Source organism: Tenrec ecaudatus, chromosome 6 (genome assembly GCF_050624435.1).
Source record: "Tenrec ecaudatus isolate mTenEca1 chromosome 6, mTenEca1.hap1, whole genome shotgun sequence".
NCBI classification, from domain to species: Eukaryota; Metazoa; Chordata; class Mammalia; order Afrosoricida; family Tenrecidae; genus Tenrec; species Tenrec ecaudatus.
In genome coordinates, this window is record NC_134535.1 from 98,623,079 (window position 1) to 98,642,577 (window position 19,499).

The 19,499-nt window shown below is 43.5% G+C and overlaps 1 protein-coding gene across 1 annotated transcript in view; it reads left to right on the top strand.

Annotated features, from left to right (window-relative positions):
• The window catches only part of PKP2 (plakophilin 2), a 107,346-nt gene that overhangs the window by 45,846 nt on the left and 42,001 nt on the right, over positions 1 to 19,499 (top strand). Inside the window, exons 5-6 of the mRNA XM_075551892.1 lie at positions 6,451 to 6,658; positions 18,424 to 18,601. Coding sequence (XP_075408007.1) covers positions 6,451 to 6,658; positions 18,424 to 18,601 — 386 coding nt within the window. The remainder of the gene's footprint in view (positions 1 to 6,450; positions 6,659 to 18,423; positions 18,602 to 19,499) is intronic.

The following is a 19,499-nucleotide window of genomic DNA, read 5'->3' on the forward strand; positions in this document are numbered from 1 at the left end:
GCTGAACATCATTTGGTAGGGTTTTGGGCACTGTATTTTCTCTCAGTTGCTATATTGTTTCTATTGTGTATTGTTCCTACACATGATGTCTCTCAATAACTTGTGGAAGTTTTTGTTTGTCACACATTATATACTTCCATTATTACAAGTGATAGATATGTAAGAAGAGAAAAATCTCTTCCTTCATCATTTTTGCTGTTGAATTTAAGTTAACTGTACAAGATCTAAAAATTTGTATGAAGTCACATTTGTCAATCAGTACCTTTCATCATGGTATCTACATTTTAGGGATTTTTTTGTTTGTATCCTTTTGGGGTTTTTAAAACCCTACCACCACAATTAGATTATTTTCTATTTTTTAAGTTATATGATCTGATTATTGGATATGATTCTTTGCCTATAGGCTTAAATGTTCCATACAAATAAGAGTAGATATGTTTTATAATAATATGGTTCACTAGTAATTGATCATATATATATATATGAAGAATCATGATTAAAACTGGTCTTTTTATGACGTTAGGAAAATGCTTATGAGTTTTTCTTACCAAGTGTGTCATATCTGGTCATGATTAGGTGTGTTTTCCTTTTGTAATTGGGAGTTACTTAAACTTTTTAAAAAATGTTCACATTGCCCAAGTTGGGCTTGATTTTCATTATCTGTCAATTATTAATTGGATTACGAATATGGAAGGATTGAAGCTGTGCTTGCTTTCTTAGCTCTCGTTCAGAAATAAAGTTAAACACACCTGGCTTTCAAAATAATGAAACATGGAAAGTTTATTCAAGTCTAGAAACCTTGGTATAAAGCCCTGAGGATTATATTAGGGCATTATAACCTAGGCCATTAACAAATCCTGCTTGTTGTATTAAGCACGGTGTTATCGTTTTTCAATTTCTGTAGGGAAGACTAGTACAATTTGGGCACAAAGATCTATATTTAGACTATAAAACTTTGCAAGCCAGTGGCAACATTCCAGCCTTTATTTCACTTGCTGTGGCTCTCTAGCGTGTGACAGACAGACCCCAGCCTCTTTCCCTCTGAAACACTCCATTTTGGGGCCCAAGGTCTCCTGATGCTCCTCCCTTCTCTCCGCCCTCTCTAAGTTTCTTCGGTGGACAGTTTATCTTCTACCTGCCTCTTAAATGTTCACATTCCTGAGAGGCCGCCCAGGGACTTCTTTTCTTACTCAGTACAATCCCTGACTGGCCTGATTCACGCCTACGGTTTCCTTTGTGTGGACTAAACGCTGCTGACTCTCAGCCTGCAGCCCATCTCTCTCCTGGGTTCCAAACCACATGTTCATCTATTTAGGGGCACAGCCCACTGCACCCAGCATCACTATAGTCAACGGCCCTCCCTCAAAACCTGTCCTTCCTAGTCTCTTGTCCTTCAACTCTGACCCTAATGGATCCCCCTGCCTTCATCCACTCCCAGTCAATGCTGACAGCACCCGGGGAGGCCTTTCCACTACCTGCCTCTGCTGTGCAGGATAAAGGATGCGTAGGTCCCTTTATTCCTTCTGCAAAGAGCTGGCCCTGTTTCCATTGGCTTCAAACCTCATCACCCAAGTAGTAATTGCTACTGAGGACTCACTGCCCTTGAGTGGATGCCAGTGCATAGCAATTCTATAGGTCAGGCTGGAACTGCACCTACGGATTTCTGAGGCTGGAACTGTTTAGAGGTGTAGAAAGTCCCATCCTGAGGAGTAGCAGCTGGTTGACTCAAACTGCTGACCTTGCAGATAGCAACCCCAATTTGTGCAGTCCCCTTATACCACCAGTGCTCCTCGGTGATTGTCATGTGTCTTATAAAATCTTATTACAAAATTAATAATAGCTCATTGCTAGAAAATTGAGAAATTAAGAACCAAAAGTGTACCCGTGGCCCCATCATAGTTATCATTTTGGGTTTTCCCCTCCACATTCTTTAAATACAGCATTTCCAGAGTGGCAATCAAAAGAAATATATCGCTTTCTACGTGGGATTTGTTGTTGTTGTTTAATTTTAAGCAATATGTAAAAATTTTTGTTTCTTTAAAAATTATAAACCAGCCCCTTTCATGATTCATGCCCTCACTCCTTCTCTTAATCCCTTGGATTTAATTCCCCTCTTCATATCTGTATTTGTGCATAGAAATACACAGCAGTTTCATTCGATTCCCTCAATAACCTTATCGTTAGCATTTTCCCATTGTTCAATTTTATAAAATTCATTTCAGTGAGTGCACAGTAGTAATGGTGACAATAACGGCTACCCTGTGGGCCTGACACGGGGTTGCTAAGCTCACTCAAGAATCCTCATTTGGATCACGGAAGGTGAGGGCGCCACAGCAAAGGGTGGGGAAGACACCAGATGGTGCCCAGCTCTCAACTGGAATAGTGTCTGTGGTCTTCGAGGTTTGCATTTAAATGAGCAGCCATCTAAGCAAGGAATCACCTGAGTCCACATGGAAGAAGCACGCCAGCTTGTGTGATCCAGAGGTGACAATTACAAAATTTGAATCTAGTGAGGAGAAAACCATCAGAGCAAACATGATGAACACCCAAATTGCGGGGGGCTCTGGGGCGCTGTGGGAGCTCAACCCCATTGGCAGAGCGTCCAGTCGGCTGAGCCGCTCGTAGATCCGCTCTAGCCACAGGCAGAGATCACTGCCGTCGTGATTACGCTGGACCGACCTTGGTGCACGGCCAGCTGACTGCCCTCTAGACATGGACCTGATTTTGTTCTGGAAGCCATTATCTCTTTCCAGTTCCATGCCAGAAATTTCTTCCCTGACTTTGTGCATGTTGTTGGGGGTCTGTCCCTTCTTAAGCATTGTTTGTCTTTGTCTGTATTCTACATTTGTAGCCTTACCACCTTAGAGTGATTTTGTTTGTTGTTGTTTTCTGGTGGCTCTCCCAGTTGTGAAGCACAGGCGGAGTGGATGCATAATGAGAATAACCGATCCAGGGGTTATAGGGAATGCAGGGATGGGGAGTGGATGGCGGGGAGGGTGAGGGAGTCTCAGGAGTAAATGGTGGAGATGGAGGGGGAGGGGGCACTAGAATGGACTGTGATTGCGTAACTCACCTTGCAGGCGATTAAATCCATGGAAGGGGAAATATTCTTTAAAAAATTATTTTTGATTGATTGGGGCAGGGAATATATGGATGTGCTTTACACAATTGATGTATGTATATGTATGGATTGTGATAAGAGTTGTATGAGTCCCTAATAAAATGTAAAAAAAGAAAAGAGGAAAAAAAATGATTAGGGCAAAGACTGTACAGATGTGCTTTATACAATTAATGTATGTATATGTATGAACTGTGATAAGAATTGTATGAGCCCCAATAAATTGTTTAAAAACATTATTTTTGGGGTGATTGTACAATTCTCCTTCATGTGATTGATTGGACCGTTGACTTCTATGATATGTAAATTACTTGTCAATAAGACTGTTGTGGGGGAAAGAATCCTCATTTAACTGAGGAGGGACAGAATGAATGACTAGGAAAATATCTGTCAGTCCAACACTGCTTTGCCTCTCCCCCTGGATACTTCAGCGTCTGGATGTTGGTACATCGATTGTTAACCAACCTTCCCACCATTGTTGGACACTTAGGGGTTTTTATTGTTCACTTTCATAAATAATGCAGTTGCTATGTTTGCATGTTAGTCTGTGTCAGCAGTTCTGATTGTCTTCCAAGGATCGGTTACTAGAAGTAAAATTTTAAGAAGTTTCTCGACACACATTGCTAGTTGCCTTCCTGAAAGACTATACTAATTCACAGGAGTGACTGCTTCTAATGGGGGGAAGGAGGGAAAACGAGTGACATTTCACAGAGGAGGTGGCATTTGAGCTGGGTCCTGCAGAATGAGGAGGGCCATGCCAAGGAGAGTCAGAGTGAGCTGTGCCTTCCAGACAGGGCAAGGAAGTGGGAGCAGAGGGGCAGGGGCGTGCAAGAGACTGTGCCCCAAGAGTGCCAGTCTGTTCCCTTACACCTGCTTATTTGCCACCAGAAACCTTCCTTGTTTCATGATTTTAGGGTTGGCAGGGAATCGAATCAAAATAAATTCATAGAAAAAAGCTGAGATTCGAACCTATGGTTCTGCTCTTTTCATGTGTTTAGACGCTGTCCCCACTGAAGGCTGTTGCCAGCTTCCAAGGCACCCGTGTCAGTCTGTTCTTTTTCATCTCTCCACAGAGTGGAGGGACGGGAGAGTCAAACCCCCAGAGGATTCAGAGCTGGGAATGCTCCTGCCCCAGTTTCTTCCCAGAACTCAAAGGGACTCGAGCATTCGACTTTGATCCTTATGGATCAAACACATTGAGGAAAAATGTCATCTGTATGTTGCATTTAACGCAGTGTGTGTCCGTTTGCTTGATAAATAAGGAAAGCAACTGGGATCTATTTTAAAACCTGAGATAAATGCCAGGCACCATGGAGGCAGATTATATGGTAAGCAGAGCTCTAGCAGGATTTTAGCATTTCTTTGAGCACTGCTGTGCCTACAGCTGCCTGCTTCAGGTCTGGCACCAGTGCTGAAAGCCATCCAGATAAAGGTGAAAGGGAAGGGGGACGGAGGCAGAGATGCTTAGCAGAAGCACTGGCATCCAGAGCAGGAGAGGCCTGCAAGCTCCATGTCATTAGTGTGGCGGCTTCAGATGCAGCATGAGGAGCTAGCCATTCTACCCCCATGCCTTGAAGAGGACAACTTCTAAATGAAGTAATCACCTGTTTCTAAGGCTGCCAAAGCACATCAGGGCAACTGGAGTGTTCTTTGTGCGTCTGGTGTGTATGCCACCCCAGGGAAGCTCGGGCTGGCATGCATGACATGTGTAGGGTGAGTTTCATCTTCTTAGTTAGTACATCACCATTTTGTACTCATTGAGGGAGTCAGGGAAGCCCTAACATCCCAGCGGTTTTGCTCTGAGTTATGGGTTGCCTAGTTGTGTGAGGAGTGTAGTCCTGGGGGAAAGGATCAAATCGGTGATCTCTTGGATCAGATTTAACTGACAGCTAGGGAATCTTTCTCATTAGCATTGCCATGCAAATATATTCAAATGGCTTCAGACAGGACGCTCCAAAACTGCTCTGCTGTTCTCCCATCCATCTACTGCTCTACAAAGGCTTTCTCTGAAGAGCGCCCACAGGGAGACTCCCCCTCGTCACCGAGGACCATAAAAGCTCAAGAGCCACTTCCTTTTAATGTCTTCAAATATGCTCATTAGACAACATGCATGAAGCTCTCAGCGTTGCCAACCACTCCAGGTGCAGTGGTAACAGTAGTAGAGGTGGAGCTGTTATTTTTATTGTTACTGTTACTAATATACTTACTGTTCCAAGATTATTCTTCAGGCCTTGTTTTCTTGGCTTGCCAGTCTTCTCCCACATCTCCACCAACAGTATAAGATTGGAAGACTGTTGTGAATGCTGGTGCCCTGCCTGTGAAAGGCTTTGATGGGCAAAAATAAGGACAGTGAAGATGGGCCTCCGGGCCAGGGCACAGCTTACTCTCTCGGCGAGTGCTCTCTTGAGCAGATAATAAATGTAAAACAAGTGACGAGCCTCTTTTGAAAGAGTATGAAGCTCATGCCCATTCACGACAGTTTATGTCCCAAAACTCTGCAGCAAGAGGGTGAAAGTAGATCACCAAAAGCTCTTGCCAACTTACAATTTTAAAGACCAGATGCTAATGCTCCCCATGAGAGGAAAGCCCTCAGTCTACAGGGTCGCTCTTCCCTGAACCAGCCCTTTGCCTCACCTCTCCGTGTCTTAGGGCCTGTTTGCAGCCGGGAGCGCGAAACCAGCTTCCTCAGTCGTGTGGGCTCTTCTGAAGCAGACGTGGGTTTCACAATCTAAACCCTCTTTTTCCTTCCTGTCCTCAGTTCTGTCCCTTGCTCTAATAGCTTGCTCTTTCTCATGTCTTTGGATAGAAGAAACTTTTTTTTTCAGAACACCATGTAAAATTGTGTTTAATTAAATAGAAGTACTGTGAAATCTATATACATGCCTGAAATATTCAGCAACAAAAAGAGCTTGCACTTAGGGTTAGATTGCATTCCCATTGGCGTTGCCATGGTAAATGAGTTTTTCTTTCTATTGTTCCAGATGATTTTCATTTCTTTTACATGAACTTGTAGGGTCTGACCTAGGAAAAACATGAATGTAATTTGGTGTTCTTCCATAGGATTTTTTTGTCTCCCCACTTAGTGTTCTCAAGACCTGGGTCCCCTCTTTGCCATTTAATTATTTCATAGGTTCCGGTCTTGAATCCCCAAGTTGACTGTTAGCCCTTCGATAGCGATCCTCTCGTATAGTGGCGCTACAATTTACAGCCTGTCTCTGATTGAGCCACACAGAGTTGTTGTTTGCTTGAGTGTTGTGGTCAGTTATGCTGGGTGTCTTGATGCCACCTCAAAATGAGTAAAGATGTGACATATCCACCTGCTTCTTCTCCAGGTTAACCAGCTCCATGGCATACCCAAGCTTCTGCAGCTGCTCAAAGTTCAGAATGAAGATGTGCAGCGAGCCGTGTGTGGGGCATTGAGAAACTTGGTTTTTGAAGACAACGACAACAAGTTAGAGGTGGCTGAACTAAATGGCGTACCTCGGCTGCTCCAGGTGCTGAAGCAAACCAGAGACTTGGAGACTAAAAAGCAAATAACAGGTAGTGCTTACCAAACATTAGAGGGCATAACTCAGAGCACTCTAGCCGGATGTGTTATGTCATCTGTTTTTCTTAAGCTTCCTGGAACAAATGATTGATGGGCTCACTGTTATTCAAGAGGTGGCTTTAAAGGGATTTTGTTACCTGCTGAGTAGACTCCAGATTCCAGCCAAGTTTGAATTCCTTTTATCTGAAAGGAAAAAGATTCTAAGGTTTGGCTTGATATTTTGAATGAGAAACTAGACACCTTGGACCGAATGTCTTTAAAACAACTTCTTGACCTGACTCACTGTGTGAAAATTCTACACAACTTCTAAAAGGAGGCTTTGTAGCTTGAGGATATGTGGGGTTTCAGTCTTGTCCTACATGTCAGACACATTCTGAAGAAAACCAAGAACCAGGCCCAGTTATGTTTTTTTTATCTACTCAACAGTCAGCATCCTGGATCTATACAAGGAAAAGGAAATGGAAAGTCAAACAGTCTCCTAATGCAGAGGATTAATTTAATCAAATTCATTAAAATACCAGGCATTCTTTCCCCCAATCTTTTGGTTACTGGGATTCCTCCTAATGCAAGATCGCTGGCTCCTCATTGGGCATCTCCTCTCCCCACCAGGGAGAAAAAGAGAGCAACAAGGGGTTGGGTCAGCTTTCCAGTTCTCTGCTACATGTTTCTATACACGTACTGGTTTGAACAAATAAATACATCGTTTTTCTGCCAAAGAGATGGGAAATATAGGAATAATTCCAGAAAATATCCACAAAGCGTGGCGAAACGGGGCCTGCTTTCATTAAGCAGATAGTGCATATGTTAGAGGAGAAACTGGCTCATGGATGTTCTAGCATGCACCGTCCTGTCTGCCGTCCCACCAGCTCTCCACTGACACTCCCTGCACAAAGCAGACGGTTACTAAGTGCCATTGCTTGTACTGTTGCTTGAGGAAGTAGAGGGGACATTCACTCACTAAAGGTAACCTTTTTTTTTAAAAAAAAATCATTTTATTGGGGACTCTTACAGCTCTTAAAACAATCTATACATCAATTGTATCAAACCCATTTGTACATATGTTGCCATCATCCTCAAAACATTTTTTACCTGAGCCCTTGGTATCAGCTCTTTTTTCCCTCCCTCCCCGTCCTCCCACCCTCGTGGACCCCTGATAAATTATAATTTATTATTATTTTCATGTCTTACACCTTCTGCTGTCTCCCTTCACCCATGTTTCTGTTGTTCGTCCTCCTGGGTGGGTGGGAATATGCATCAATCACTGTAGTCAGTTCCCTGTTTCTACTCCATTTCTCTCCGACCTTCCCCCTACCCTCATGATATCACTACTCACATTGCTGTTCCCAAGAGGTTTGTCTGTCCTGGATCCCGTGTGTTGAGAGTTCTCATCTGTACCAGTGTACATATCCCGGTCTAGCGAGATTTGTAAGGTAGATCTGGAGTCATGATAGTGGGGGGGAGGAGGCATTAAAGAACTAGAACAGTGGTTTTCAACCTGTGGGTCATGACCCCTTTGGGGGCGTCAAACAACCCTTCCACAGGGGTTGCCTGATTCATTAACAGTAGCAAAATTACAGTTATGAAGTATCAATGAAAATAATTTTATAGTTCGGGGTCACCACAACATGAAGAACTGTATCAAAGGGTCACGGCATGAAGAAGGTTGAGAACCACTGAGCTAGAGGAAGCTTGTGTGTTCTGTCAATGCTATGCTGAACCCTGGCCTGCTCATCCCTTCCTTGTGACCCTTCTATGAGGGGATGTCCAATTGTCTACAGATGGGCTTTGGGTCTCCACTCCAACCCCCATCATTTGCATCAATATATTTGTTTGTTTGGGGTCTTCTGATGCCCAATACCTGATCCCGTCGATACCTCGTGATTACAGAGACTAGTGTCCTTCTTCCATATGGGCTTTGTTGCTTCCCTGCTAGATGACTGCTTGTTTAACTACAAGCGTTTAAGAGCCTAGAGGCTATATCTTTTAATAGCTGGGCACCGTCAGCTTAATTTGCCACATTTGCTTATACACCCATTTCGACTTCAGAGATCATGTCGGGAAGGTGAGCATCACAGAATGCCAGGTTATTAGAACAAAGTGTTCTTGCTTTGAGGGAGGACTTGAGTAAAGACCCAATGCCTGTCTGCTACCTTAATTCTTAACATTTAAATATATGTAAATAGACCTAGATCCCTAAAATATTAATATATTTACATATGTACATGTCTATGTTTATACCTCTATAAATATCGTTTACCTCCTAGTTCTTTCCCATATTTATTTTTATTTTTCTCCTGTCCCACTGTCATGTTCTACATTTATTTGATTCTCAGTACTTTCTCTCAGCTACAATGCGCTTGAACAAACCCTACCGGGCATTCTACCCCCTCCTCACCATCAATTTTAGATGTCTCATTGTTCCCATGTCTCTGGACTTGTTACCTGGCCCCCCTTCCTCCCACCTCCTCCTCTGCAGTGTCCCCCCAAAGCCATCGGCCCTGTGACTTTTCTCTTTGGGATCGGTTATCCTGCCTATCTTATATGGATAGACATGAGAAATAAGAAGAAGAAATCCTAAAAATAGTTCCAAGTCTGTCTGCTGACGCGTCTAAATGTTTTCGGATCGGGTTGAAGTACCACTCCCCTGCCTACCAATTCCAAAGTCTGTTTTCAGGATTTCTCGGGGTTCAATGCTTTGGTCCCCTTGCTGCTCTGTTGCAGCCCCTTTGTGTTTCCCTCTGGGGTGGGGGGTCACACCAGGCACAATGCCCACACTGTGTCTCCAGTGATGTCTCCCATAGCACTGTGGACCAGTGAGGAGGGACACGTCTCATGGTGAAGCCAGCCCCACGTTCCTCTCTGTGCATTGACTGCTACGAGCAGGCCTGTCATCCTCCAGGCTTGGTAGACCTATGCGGTTCTCTCTCTCCCTCCCTCCTCCCCTCCCTCTTAGTTTGCTTCTGTGTGATCTGGGAGACCCATCACTCTTGCTGGGCTGTATTCCATGCTGTCCTCTGTAGCATTTTTCTGGGGAGGGGTCGTTTGTTGCCCTTGAGGCTTGGTGCCCCAGGATCAGGTTTATCCCTTTTTTGCTTTCCTGTGGAGACATAGATAATGCCCTCCCCATGACTGGGTGATGCGCTGTTTCCCCACAACCATGCCCCCCCCTTTCCCGTCCTTTTTAGCTGGCTGCCACATGCAGCCCTGGGTTGGACCTGACCCCTTCCAGAGGGCCTGGACTTTGCCCCAGGAATGTGTGCATGTGGTGGCTTCTCCTCTATGCCCCTTGTGCTTTTTTTAAAGCTTATCTCAGTGGATTCATGTTGTATTTATATTTGTGTGCTTGGCTTACTTTGCTTAGCATCATTTCCTCCAATTTTTCCCATGTGACGATGTGCTTCATGCATTCATCACTGCTTTTTAGGGATCCCTAGTCTCCGTTGTATATCTATCCCAGAGTTTTTAATTGGTTCATCGATTAATGGAAATTTAGGCTGTTTCCAATTCTTTACAATTGTGAACTGTGCTGCTGTGAATATTGGAGCACAGGTATATGGTCGTGGTCTGTTTCTTACTTTTTCAGGGTCTATGGCCAGTAGGGGGATTTCTGGGTCATATGTGGTAGCTGCATTTCCATTTAAGTATTGCCATTTTGATTTCCATAATGGCTATACATACCTACAGAACCACCAGCAGTGGATAAGTGTTCCTATCTCACCACAACCCCTCCAACACTTGTTGTTTTTTGGTTATTTGAATTGGGCTATCTTTGAGGGTGTTAGGTGGTATCTCATAGTTGTTTTAATTTGTATTTCCCTTATGACTAATGATCAGGAGCATTTTCTCATAAGTTTGTTAGCTACTTGGGTTTTTGCCTTGTGAATCTCTGGTTCAGGTCTTTGCCCATCTTCTCAAAGGGTTATTTGTTCTTTCCTTATCGAAGGCTAGCAGCGTATTGCAGATTTTAGTAATAAGGCCTTTGTCTGATGTGTCATTGCTAAAGAAGTTCTTTTTAAAATTTTTAATTCAATTTAATTTTTAAGAAGTTCTTGGAGACATGCCATTACTGTTTAATTCCATTTTCTATGAACTTTCAGAAGCTCCCCAGTATATGCATGTATGTGTGTATCCACTGCTATCATGTTTTAAAAATCATTTTATTAAGGGCTCATACAGCTCTTATCACAATCCATACATACATCAGTTATGTAAAGCACATGTGTACATTCATTGCCCTCATCATTCTCAAAACATTTGCTCTCCACCTAAGCCCCTGGCATCAGCTCCTCATTTTCCCCTTCTCTTCCCCCTCCCCCTCTATTTTGTCATATCTTGCCCTGTCTGATGTCTCCCTTCACCCACTTTTCTGTTGTCCATCCCCCAGGGAGGAGGTCACATGTAGATCCTTGTAATCGGTTCCCCCTTTCCAACCCACCCGCCCTCCACCCTCCCAGTATCGCCACTCTCACCACTGGTGCTGAAGGGATCATCCACCCACCCTGGATTTCCTGTGTTTCCAGTGCCTATCTGTACCAGTGTACACTTTCTGGTCTAGCTATATTTGTAAGGTAGAATTGGGATCATGATAGTGGGGAGGAGGAAGCATTTAGGAACTGGAGGAAAGTTGTATGTTTCATCGTTGCTACATCACACCCTGACTGGCTCGTCTCCTCCCGGAGACCCTTCTGTAAGTGGATGTCCTGTGGTCTGTAAATGGGTATTGGGTCTCCAGTCCGCACTCCACCCCCCTCATTCACTATGATATGATTTTTTGTTCTGATGATGCTTGATAGGTGATCCCTTCAACACCTCATGATCACACAGGCTGGTGTGCTTCTTCCAGGTGGGCTTTGTTGCTTCTGAGCTAGACGGCCACTTGTTTTAAGCCTTTAAGACCCCAGACGCTATATCTTTTGATAGCCGGGCACCATCAGCTTTCTTCACCCCATTTGCTTATGTACCCGTTTGTCCTCAGCGATCGTATCAGGGAGGTGAGCACTGCCATCAAGTTGATTGTCACACCTCACCACCTTGATTGGACAGAGTAGAACTGTTGCTTAAGGTTTCTGAAACTGTCTCTCCTTTTGGGAGCAGACAGCCTTATCCACCTCCCACAGAGCAGCTAGTGGGTTTGAACCACCAATGCCTAGCTATGGAGCCACTATGGCATGCACTACACACACACACACACACACACACACACACACACACACACACACACACACTATGAAGGAGGCTTATTCTAGACCTTGAAATAGAGACGGGCTTAAAACTGGCATTTTAAGAGAATTAGAGCTACTCCAGCAAAGTGAACATCACTAGCAAGGCAAACAAGTGGGAAAAAGACTGTTAATCATTTAGTGGAAATTTGGTAATGGAGTATTCGGGGATTACGTTGCATGGTAACTAGAAAGGTACCATGAGGGTGTGTGTGTGTTTCAGAGGAATCATTCACAGAATCACACTTCCTCTTAATTTGCATAGGAAATTAAGGTCAGAGAACATTCAGAGACATTGATGCCATAGAAACCATCCAAAGCATCTTTAAATAATCCAAAAACCCGAGAAAAATTTATTTCAGAGGACAGCACTGAATCTGCAGCTCAGGGAGAGTGATGTGTCTGATCAGAGCACGCGGGAGCAAATGAAGGGGGAGGAAGAGAGAGTGGAGCACATCCTGCCCACCAAGTCTTAATGAAGAGATTCCAGCTCAGAGCAGCCAATCCACACAGAAGACCATATGGCAGGCCCCACTAGACACGACATCCCTCACTGACCTATAGCCCTACAGGGAACAACACTGGAGACACAGTGTGGGAATTCCGCCTGATCTGATCCCACCACATCGATGCAAAACACTAAAGGCACACAACAGAACATCAGGGGGAACAGAACAACGAAGTCCCCAGGAATACCAAAAATAGACTTTGGGGCCAGGGCTTAGGACCCCATTGGACTCAACTGGAAAACACTCCTAAAGGCCAAAAAATAGTCCTTGAACTAACTACAAGCTTTTCTTTCTTGTTGTTGTGTTTCATTTTTTGTCATTGGCTTGTTATTGTTGTTTTATTTTCTTTTCTTGGATTTGCTCTGTCTTGTGTTTGTGCATGTTATTATCTCTGTAGGTCTTTATAAGATCAGCTGGATGAACAATCTGGAAGAGAAAACAACGGGACCGACAGTTCTGGGGGCACATGGGAGAGGGGGAGGTGGGGGGAAAGTTGTCATAGAACAGGCAGGTTGTTGTTTATTTTTTACAATTTCATCCTATTTTTATAAACGTAACCTGGGAAATCAGATGATTTCAAGTCAGTTAATCCAAGTTACTTAAACCCAGAGTACCTTGCTTGGGCATTATGAATGCAGACTTGCATAATAAGAAAATTTTCAAAAAGATACAAAATGACTATAGTAAAATAGGTTGGGTATTTTATGAAAATTAAATATGTCCATGAAATATGCAGGGTTCAATGTTTATTTTAAACAAATTTCAAGGAAAATCATGCCATGGCTTGTCTTACAGAATTGGATGTAAGAGGGACAAGAACACCCCACCTCTATCTCATTGCTAGGACTTGTCTGTTCTGACAGACAGACTCCTCTCCTGCAACAGTGCTCACCAGTCAGTGGCCTAGAAACGAACTTCTGAGAAGGAGACCTGCCATTCTCATTTTACTTGAAAGCATACTACCATGCTTGCTGGTAAAGAAAGGAGCCCAACCTCAGAGGAGGGGTTCTTACTCTTTGATCCTGAAATCTTTCTTGGAAAAGTGAAGACCTTCCCTCCCAGGCTGATCCTAAAAATTCCAAAACTTGGTTGTTGAGTTTTCAGTCCTTTCCAGCGAACAAAGCTCTGATGTTGAACTTCAGAACACATAGAGAAAAAGAAGGTTCATTTAAAAAAATCTTGGCTAAAAAAATCAATAGCATCAATATCACATGCAAGTACAATTTTGCCGAAGATCACCCGACAATGATTGCAGCAGCACATTGACAGGGAGCTGCCAGAGGTTCAGGCCAGATTCAGAAGAGGACATGGAACAAAGGATATCACTGCTGATGGCAGATGGATCTTGGCTATCAAAGCAGAGAATACCAGAGGATGCTTACTTGTGTTTCATCGGCTATGCCAAGGCATTCGACTCGATGGATCATAACAAACTATGATTGGCCTCAGGAAGAATGACAGGTGCAGAACACTTCATTGTAAGCCTGCAGACCCTGTCCAATCATGAGGAAGCTGTGTAAACAGAAGAAGGGACTACTGCATGGTTTCAAACCAGGCAAGTGTGCACCAGGATTGTATCTGTTACCACCCTTGTTCAATGTGTGTGCCGAGCACATCATCAGAAAAGCTGTACGATGTGAGGAAGAATGAGGCATCTCGAGTGGAGGAAGGTCTCCTAACAGCCTGCAATATGTAGATGGCACCCCTTGCTGGCTGGTAAGTAAGAAGGGTGTAAAGCATTTGCTTTACCTGGAGCTCAAGGATTGCAGCCTTCGGTATGGACTACAATTCATCGGAAAGAAGCCCCAAATCCTCACAACGGGATTAATCAGCAAAATCATGATAAATGGAATAAAGATGGAAGTTGCTAAGGATTTTGTCTTGTTTGGATTCACAATAAATGCTCTTGGAACCAGCAGCCAAGAGATTCAACTATGCATTGCATTAGGTAAATCTATGACACAAGTCCTCTTTAAAATGTCGAAAAACAATGACATTACTTTGAGGACTAAGTGGCACGAAGGTGTGCCTGTCCCAGGCCATGATATTTTCAGTGGCTTCATTTGCATATGAAAGGTGAGCATTGACTAGAGGAAGATTAAAGACAACTTGATGCACATGCATTACAGTGCTTGTGAAGAATACTGAAAGTGCCATGCACTGCCGAAAGAACAAACATTAATCTATCTGGAAGTAGTACAGCCAGCATGCTCCTTAGAGACCAGGACGGCCAGACTTCATCTCACATGATTTAGGTTATCCAGAGGAACCAGTCCCAGAGAAAGACTCCATGCTTGGTAAAGGAGGGCAGCGAAGAAGAGGAAGGTCCTCAACGAGGTGGATTGACACAGTGGCTGCAACCATGGGCTCGATCCTAGCAATTGTGAGGATGGCCCAGCACAGGCAGTGTTTCATTCTGTTGTATACAGGGTCACTATGCGTTTGAACCCACTCAACCACGCCTAACGACGACAACATCAAACAACGCCAATAAGACATAACTAAAACTAATTCGGTGCCATCGAGTCGATGCTGTCTCATAGTGACACTTTAGGGTGTGGTGGAAAAGCCCTGTGAGCGTCCAAGACTGTAACTGTTGATGAGAATAGAACGTCCTGTCTTTCTCCCAGTGGGTTTCAAAGACACTGACTCTTTATGGGAGTCAAAAGCCTCCTCTTTGGCCCATGGGGCACCTGGTGGTTTCAAACCACTGACCTTGAGTTTAGTGGCTTAATAAAATGTAATTTTTAATACTTGCAAGTTCTCCTTACCTAGTAAACCTCCTTACCTGTTCTTTGTAAACATCACGGTTGGTTATAAATGCCTGGACAATGCAAGTAGCATTATGTCTTACCGAACTGCAAAGTATTCAGAGAGGATCCCACAGGAGAGTCAACTTCCCTTTCTTTTTGATTTCAATGAGTGCATAAACCAACAAACCAAACCTGCTGCCACTGAATCGATTCCGACTCATGTGGCTCTGTATAGGGTGCCCGGGACTGTAAGTCTGGTGTCACAGAACATGATGCTGTTTGCATTTCTTTAGCTACTAGGAAACATGCATTCCTTGTGTCATTTCCCCCAATCTCTTTTAGACTGAGTGTTAACATTGCCTCAGTTCTTCTACTGGCCTCTCATATATTAATAGAATATGAGAATTCTCTTTGTTAACGACCTTGGCTCTCGATCTCTTATATTGTTATATGAGATGGCTTGAAAAAGTTTGTGGGAAAATGGTATTATAAGATGATGGAATTTTCCCATGATTTTTCCCCCTGAAGCCTCCTCATACATACATTCCAAGATTGTAATTAGGTATCACTTTTTATTATATATTTGTTATGTTTAAAATATGCACACCGGGATATATAGAGTCAACCGTTGGTTCGCGTACAGTTTGATAATGTTGATTAATGCTTTGGGTTGTGTGACCGTTCTCACCCCCTTTTTCTGAGGCATTCTTCGCCATTAACATACACTCTCTGCCCCTGGATTTTTCCTACTATTTCTAGTTGTTGCTGTTGTCACTTTGATCCCATATACGTAGATCCTGAGAGAGGACAATTCTTTAAAATTCAGCTAACCTGTTTGGTTTGAAGAAAACTTCAGGAGAGATTCCTGGTTTCGTGTTTAAAGAATATCTCAGAGCAATAGGTTCTAGAGTTCATCTAGCTGCTGTCGTTTCGGAAAGTTTTGATTCCTTGAGAATTGGCAAGTGTGTTCTGCATTTTCCCCTTTTGATGAAGACTCTTCTATAGAATCCTTGCTTAAAGTGTTCAGCTAATTGCTCAATGACTGATTGTGTATGTGGGTATGAGGAGGTGTGTATATTTGTGTATTAGTATATATAATCCTGATTTTCTGTTGAACGCTTTAGCTCTCTCCCAGCTTCACACCACACAGAAACTTGACGAGTCTGACAGTTCTAAGCAATATTCTACATTAGATGCTCAAGAATGGTACTAACCCTCCCCCAACCATACACTTATGCAGAAATAAGGTAGCATGCCAAGTTAAAAAGGACATTGACTGCTGAAGGAAACTTCCACTCCCTTTGTTCAAGTTAATCCTCTCTGGCTTTTATTTGTAAGGGATATTTTTTCTTTGAATACCCTGTGTGGTCCTTTTTAAGAAGAAATGGTATTGTGTTTCACACTAGAAGCCTCTGGCAAGCAGAGAATGTTCATTTGCCTGCTTCTTTAGAAGTCAGGGAGCTTCCCCCCCCCTCCTCCACTTTTCTTTTTTACTTTCTTACTTTACTTTCTTTGGAACTTAATAACAAAACTCAACCTCAGCTCTCAGCCACCTCCGGGGTTGTGTTCTGTGTCTCTCTTTCCAAGGGTCACTTATGGTACATGTGGGACGAATGAAGCCATTGTGTAGCCACCCTATGGGTGAGGGCCCTGCTCATGACTATAGCCAGTCTGATCAGCAAAGGCCTCCCCATAAGCCAGCATTCTACCCGTCACAAGACCTGATGTCTTTGTAGCTAATGGACGCTGTGGGTAGGCTGCCGTGGAAATTTGGAGATGGTTCTAAATATGTGGCTGGCCAGAGCCAAAGCAAGCTGTTGAAGCCCAAAAGACTGCGTTGGGCCTAGAGTGTCTTAATGGGGCCAAATCCAAGTATGGTTGAGTAATTCCTACGTGTTCACTCACTCAACACTCCAGTATTTTAGTCCTTAAAATCAGGGGAGATGATTCTTCCACATAAGTCAGCCAAGAGTGCCATGTGTCTGTGAGGCTGTCTCCCCACCGTCTGTGTTTTTCATAAACAGAAAGCCCTGTATCATGACAGTGCTGCCCTCCTTTGTATGGACGGGAAATCCATTCAGGGAGTAGAAATTATTGTCTGGGGAAATGGAGGCAGAAAAGGAAGAGTTACCTGTTTTCTTTCATCCTTCCTCTCAATGTTCCTGACTAGAAATGCGTTAGAGTAAATTCCTAAGTCATGTAGGATGACATGACATCTTTATACTTGCTGGGTCACTGAATTAGGAAGCAATGGGTATAACCACTCTTCCACTAAACCTAAACTATTTGAGCACAAATCCCATATTTGCCAAAATAATAATAATAGACATATATGCTATTTTGTGTTTTCTTGCAGCACCCAGCCTTAGTTTCTGTCTCTCAAATGCCTTAGAAAGGCAGCACACTCTTATCTTAGTTGGCATGCACAATGTGGAAAAATGGAATTATAAGATAATGGGATTCTCTCATGAACTTTCCGAAGCCCTCTTGGATGGCCTTTCTTTTAATGTGAGGAATTTGAGAGGAAGGGGAAAATTAAGTGAGCAAATGTGGGAATCATTTTAAGAATGCTTAGACTATGCAAATTGGAAGGTGGATAAGTAAGACACTGTTGCCCCTCCTTGAATACCAAAATCTAAAAGAAGGAATAAATGAGCCAGCATGGATTCCTGGAGGGCATAAACTCTATCATTAGGTAGGAATCAATAAATATTAATTGGTGGTGCTGATCGGTGTACTGTTGACAGACACAGGAAAAGCATTCTGCATGCATTTCTTGCTACTGTTGGGCAAACTATCAGGGAGAAGCTACAGGCAGGGGAGATATTGTCTCCACATGTCCAGGCAGATAAAGATATACACGATTCTTTTTAAATGCTGAGGTGTTAATTATAAAGGATCAATACAATAGGATCAAGCCTGTTGGTGAGCCTGGAATTCATTTTACCAGCAAGATGAGATTTATGGTTGGGTCTTTTAGAAGAAATGGCAGTAAATATTTGAGTATAGCTGGATTCCAGTCACATTCCCGATTCATTTAAACCTACACCGTTTTATATTAAAAGTTATACATACCCTTTTTATTTAACCTGTGGATCTGCTCCCATTGGCACCTACTAAACACTAAACAATGTTAGTTCAGTTGGAAAAGCAGCGGTCTCCCCACTTCCTTTTAAATTAGTCATAGCCCTGGAGGTGATGGATCTAGCTCATGTTTTCAGCAGGCGTTTCGGTGCTCCACCATGCTCTGGCTGACAGTCGCGCTCTACTTTTCTAGGTTTGCTGTGGAATTTGTCTTCCAACGACAAGCTCAAGAATCTCATAATCACTGAAGCCTTACTTACCTTGACTGACAGCATCATCATCCCTTTTTCCGGGTGGCCCGAAGGAGACTACCCCAAAGCAAACGGCTTGCTCGATTTTGATATCTTCTACAACGTCACAGGATGCCTAAGGTAAAGCCACTATACAATTCTCCCTTATCCCTTTTCTCCATCCAGCTGCTGCCTCTAAGACTGTGGAGGACCCTATCCCATCACTTGGAAATGCTGCTTAGAATGACAAAGAGCAGCTAACTACAGGAAACAGCATATAGTAAGAGAGGAAAGTGGCCTATTGGCAGGCGGGTTGTGGCTTTCCAGCCAAGTCTGCTTCAAGAAGCTATCCGAGTGCATCCAGAAAAGAGACAGCGTCCATCCAAGAGGAGCCAGAGGACTTTCAGAGTCCCCGCAGGCGAAGCGTCCCCTCTCACAGGCCTGACAGCTGCTTTCATGTCATTTCTTAATTCACAAAAAAACTAGTGTCATACTGAAAAGCCTAATTTTGAACTTGGTGTTTTTAAATAGCCATAAGGCACAACTGGTTAACTGCTTGAGTATTCAACAAAAAGTTGATGGAACAAACCCACCCAGAGGGAAAACGTGGCAGTCTCCTTCCCGAAGGCCACAGCCTTGAACATGCTGTGCAGCAGGTCTCCACAAAGCAGAAGGGACCTCCCAGCAACTGCCGCAACGGGTAGCTGGTAATAAGGCGACGCGTCTGAAAGGAGAGAACAGCTTGCCAGAGAACAAATACAAAAGGGAACAAATACTTAGTTTGGCCAGTTTTCCTAAACATCAGGATGAGAAACATACTTTGAATGTGTTCTCCCCGGGGTGGATCTCTGCTTTGATGTCAGCTGAATCAAGAAGAAGGTAGAAACACATCCAGGACGAAGAAAACACCAGCTCCAAGTGTCGAAGATCATGTGGCTCGGGCTTGCCTGTGCGCAAGCCTAACCATCCTGCTTTATGTCTAAACTTAAAAGAAAGAAAACAGACTTAATTAAGTTGGCAGCTGAAAGAAGTCAGGAAA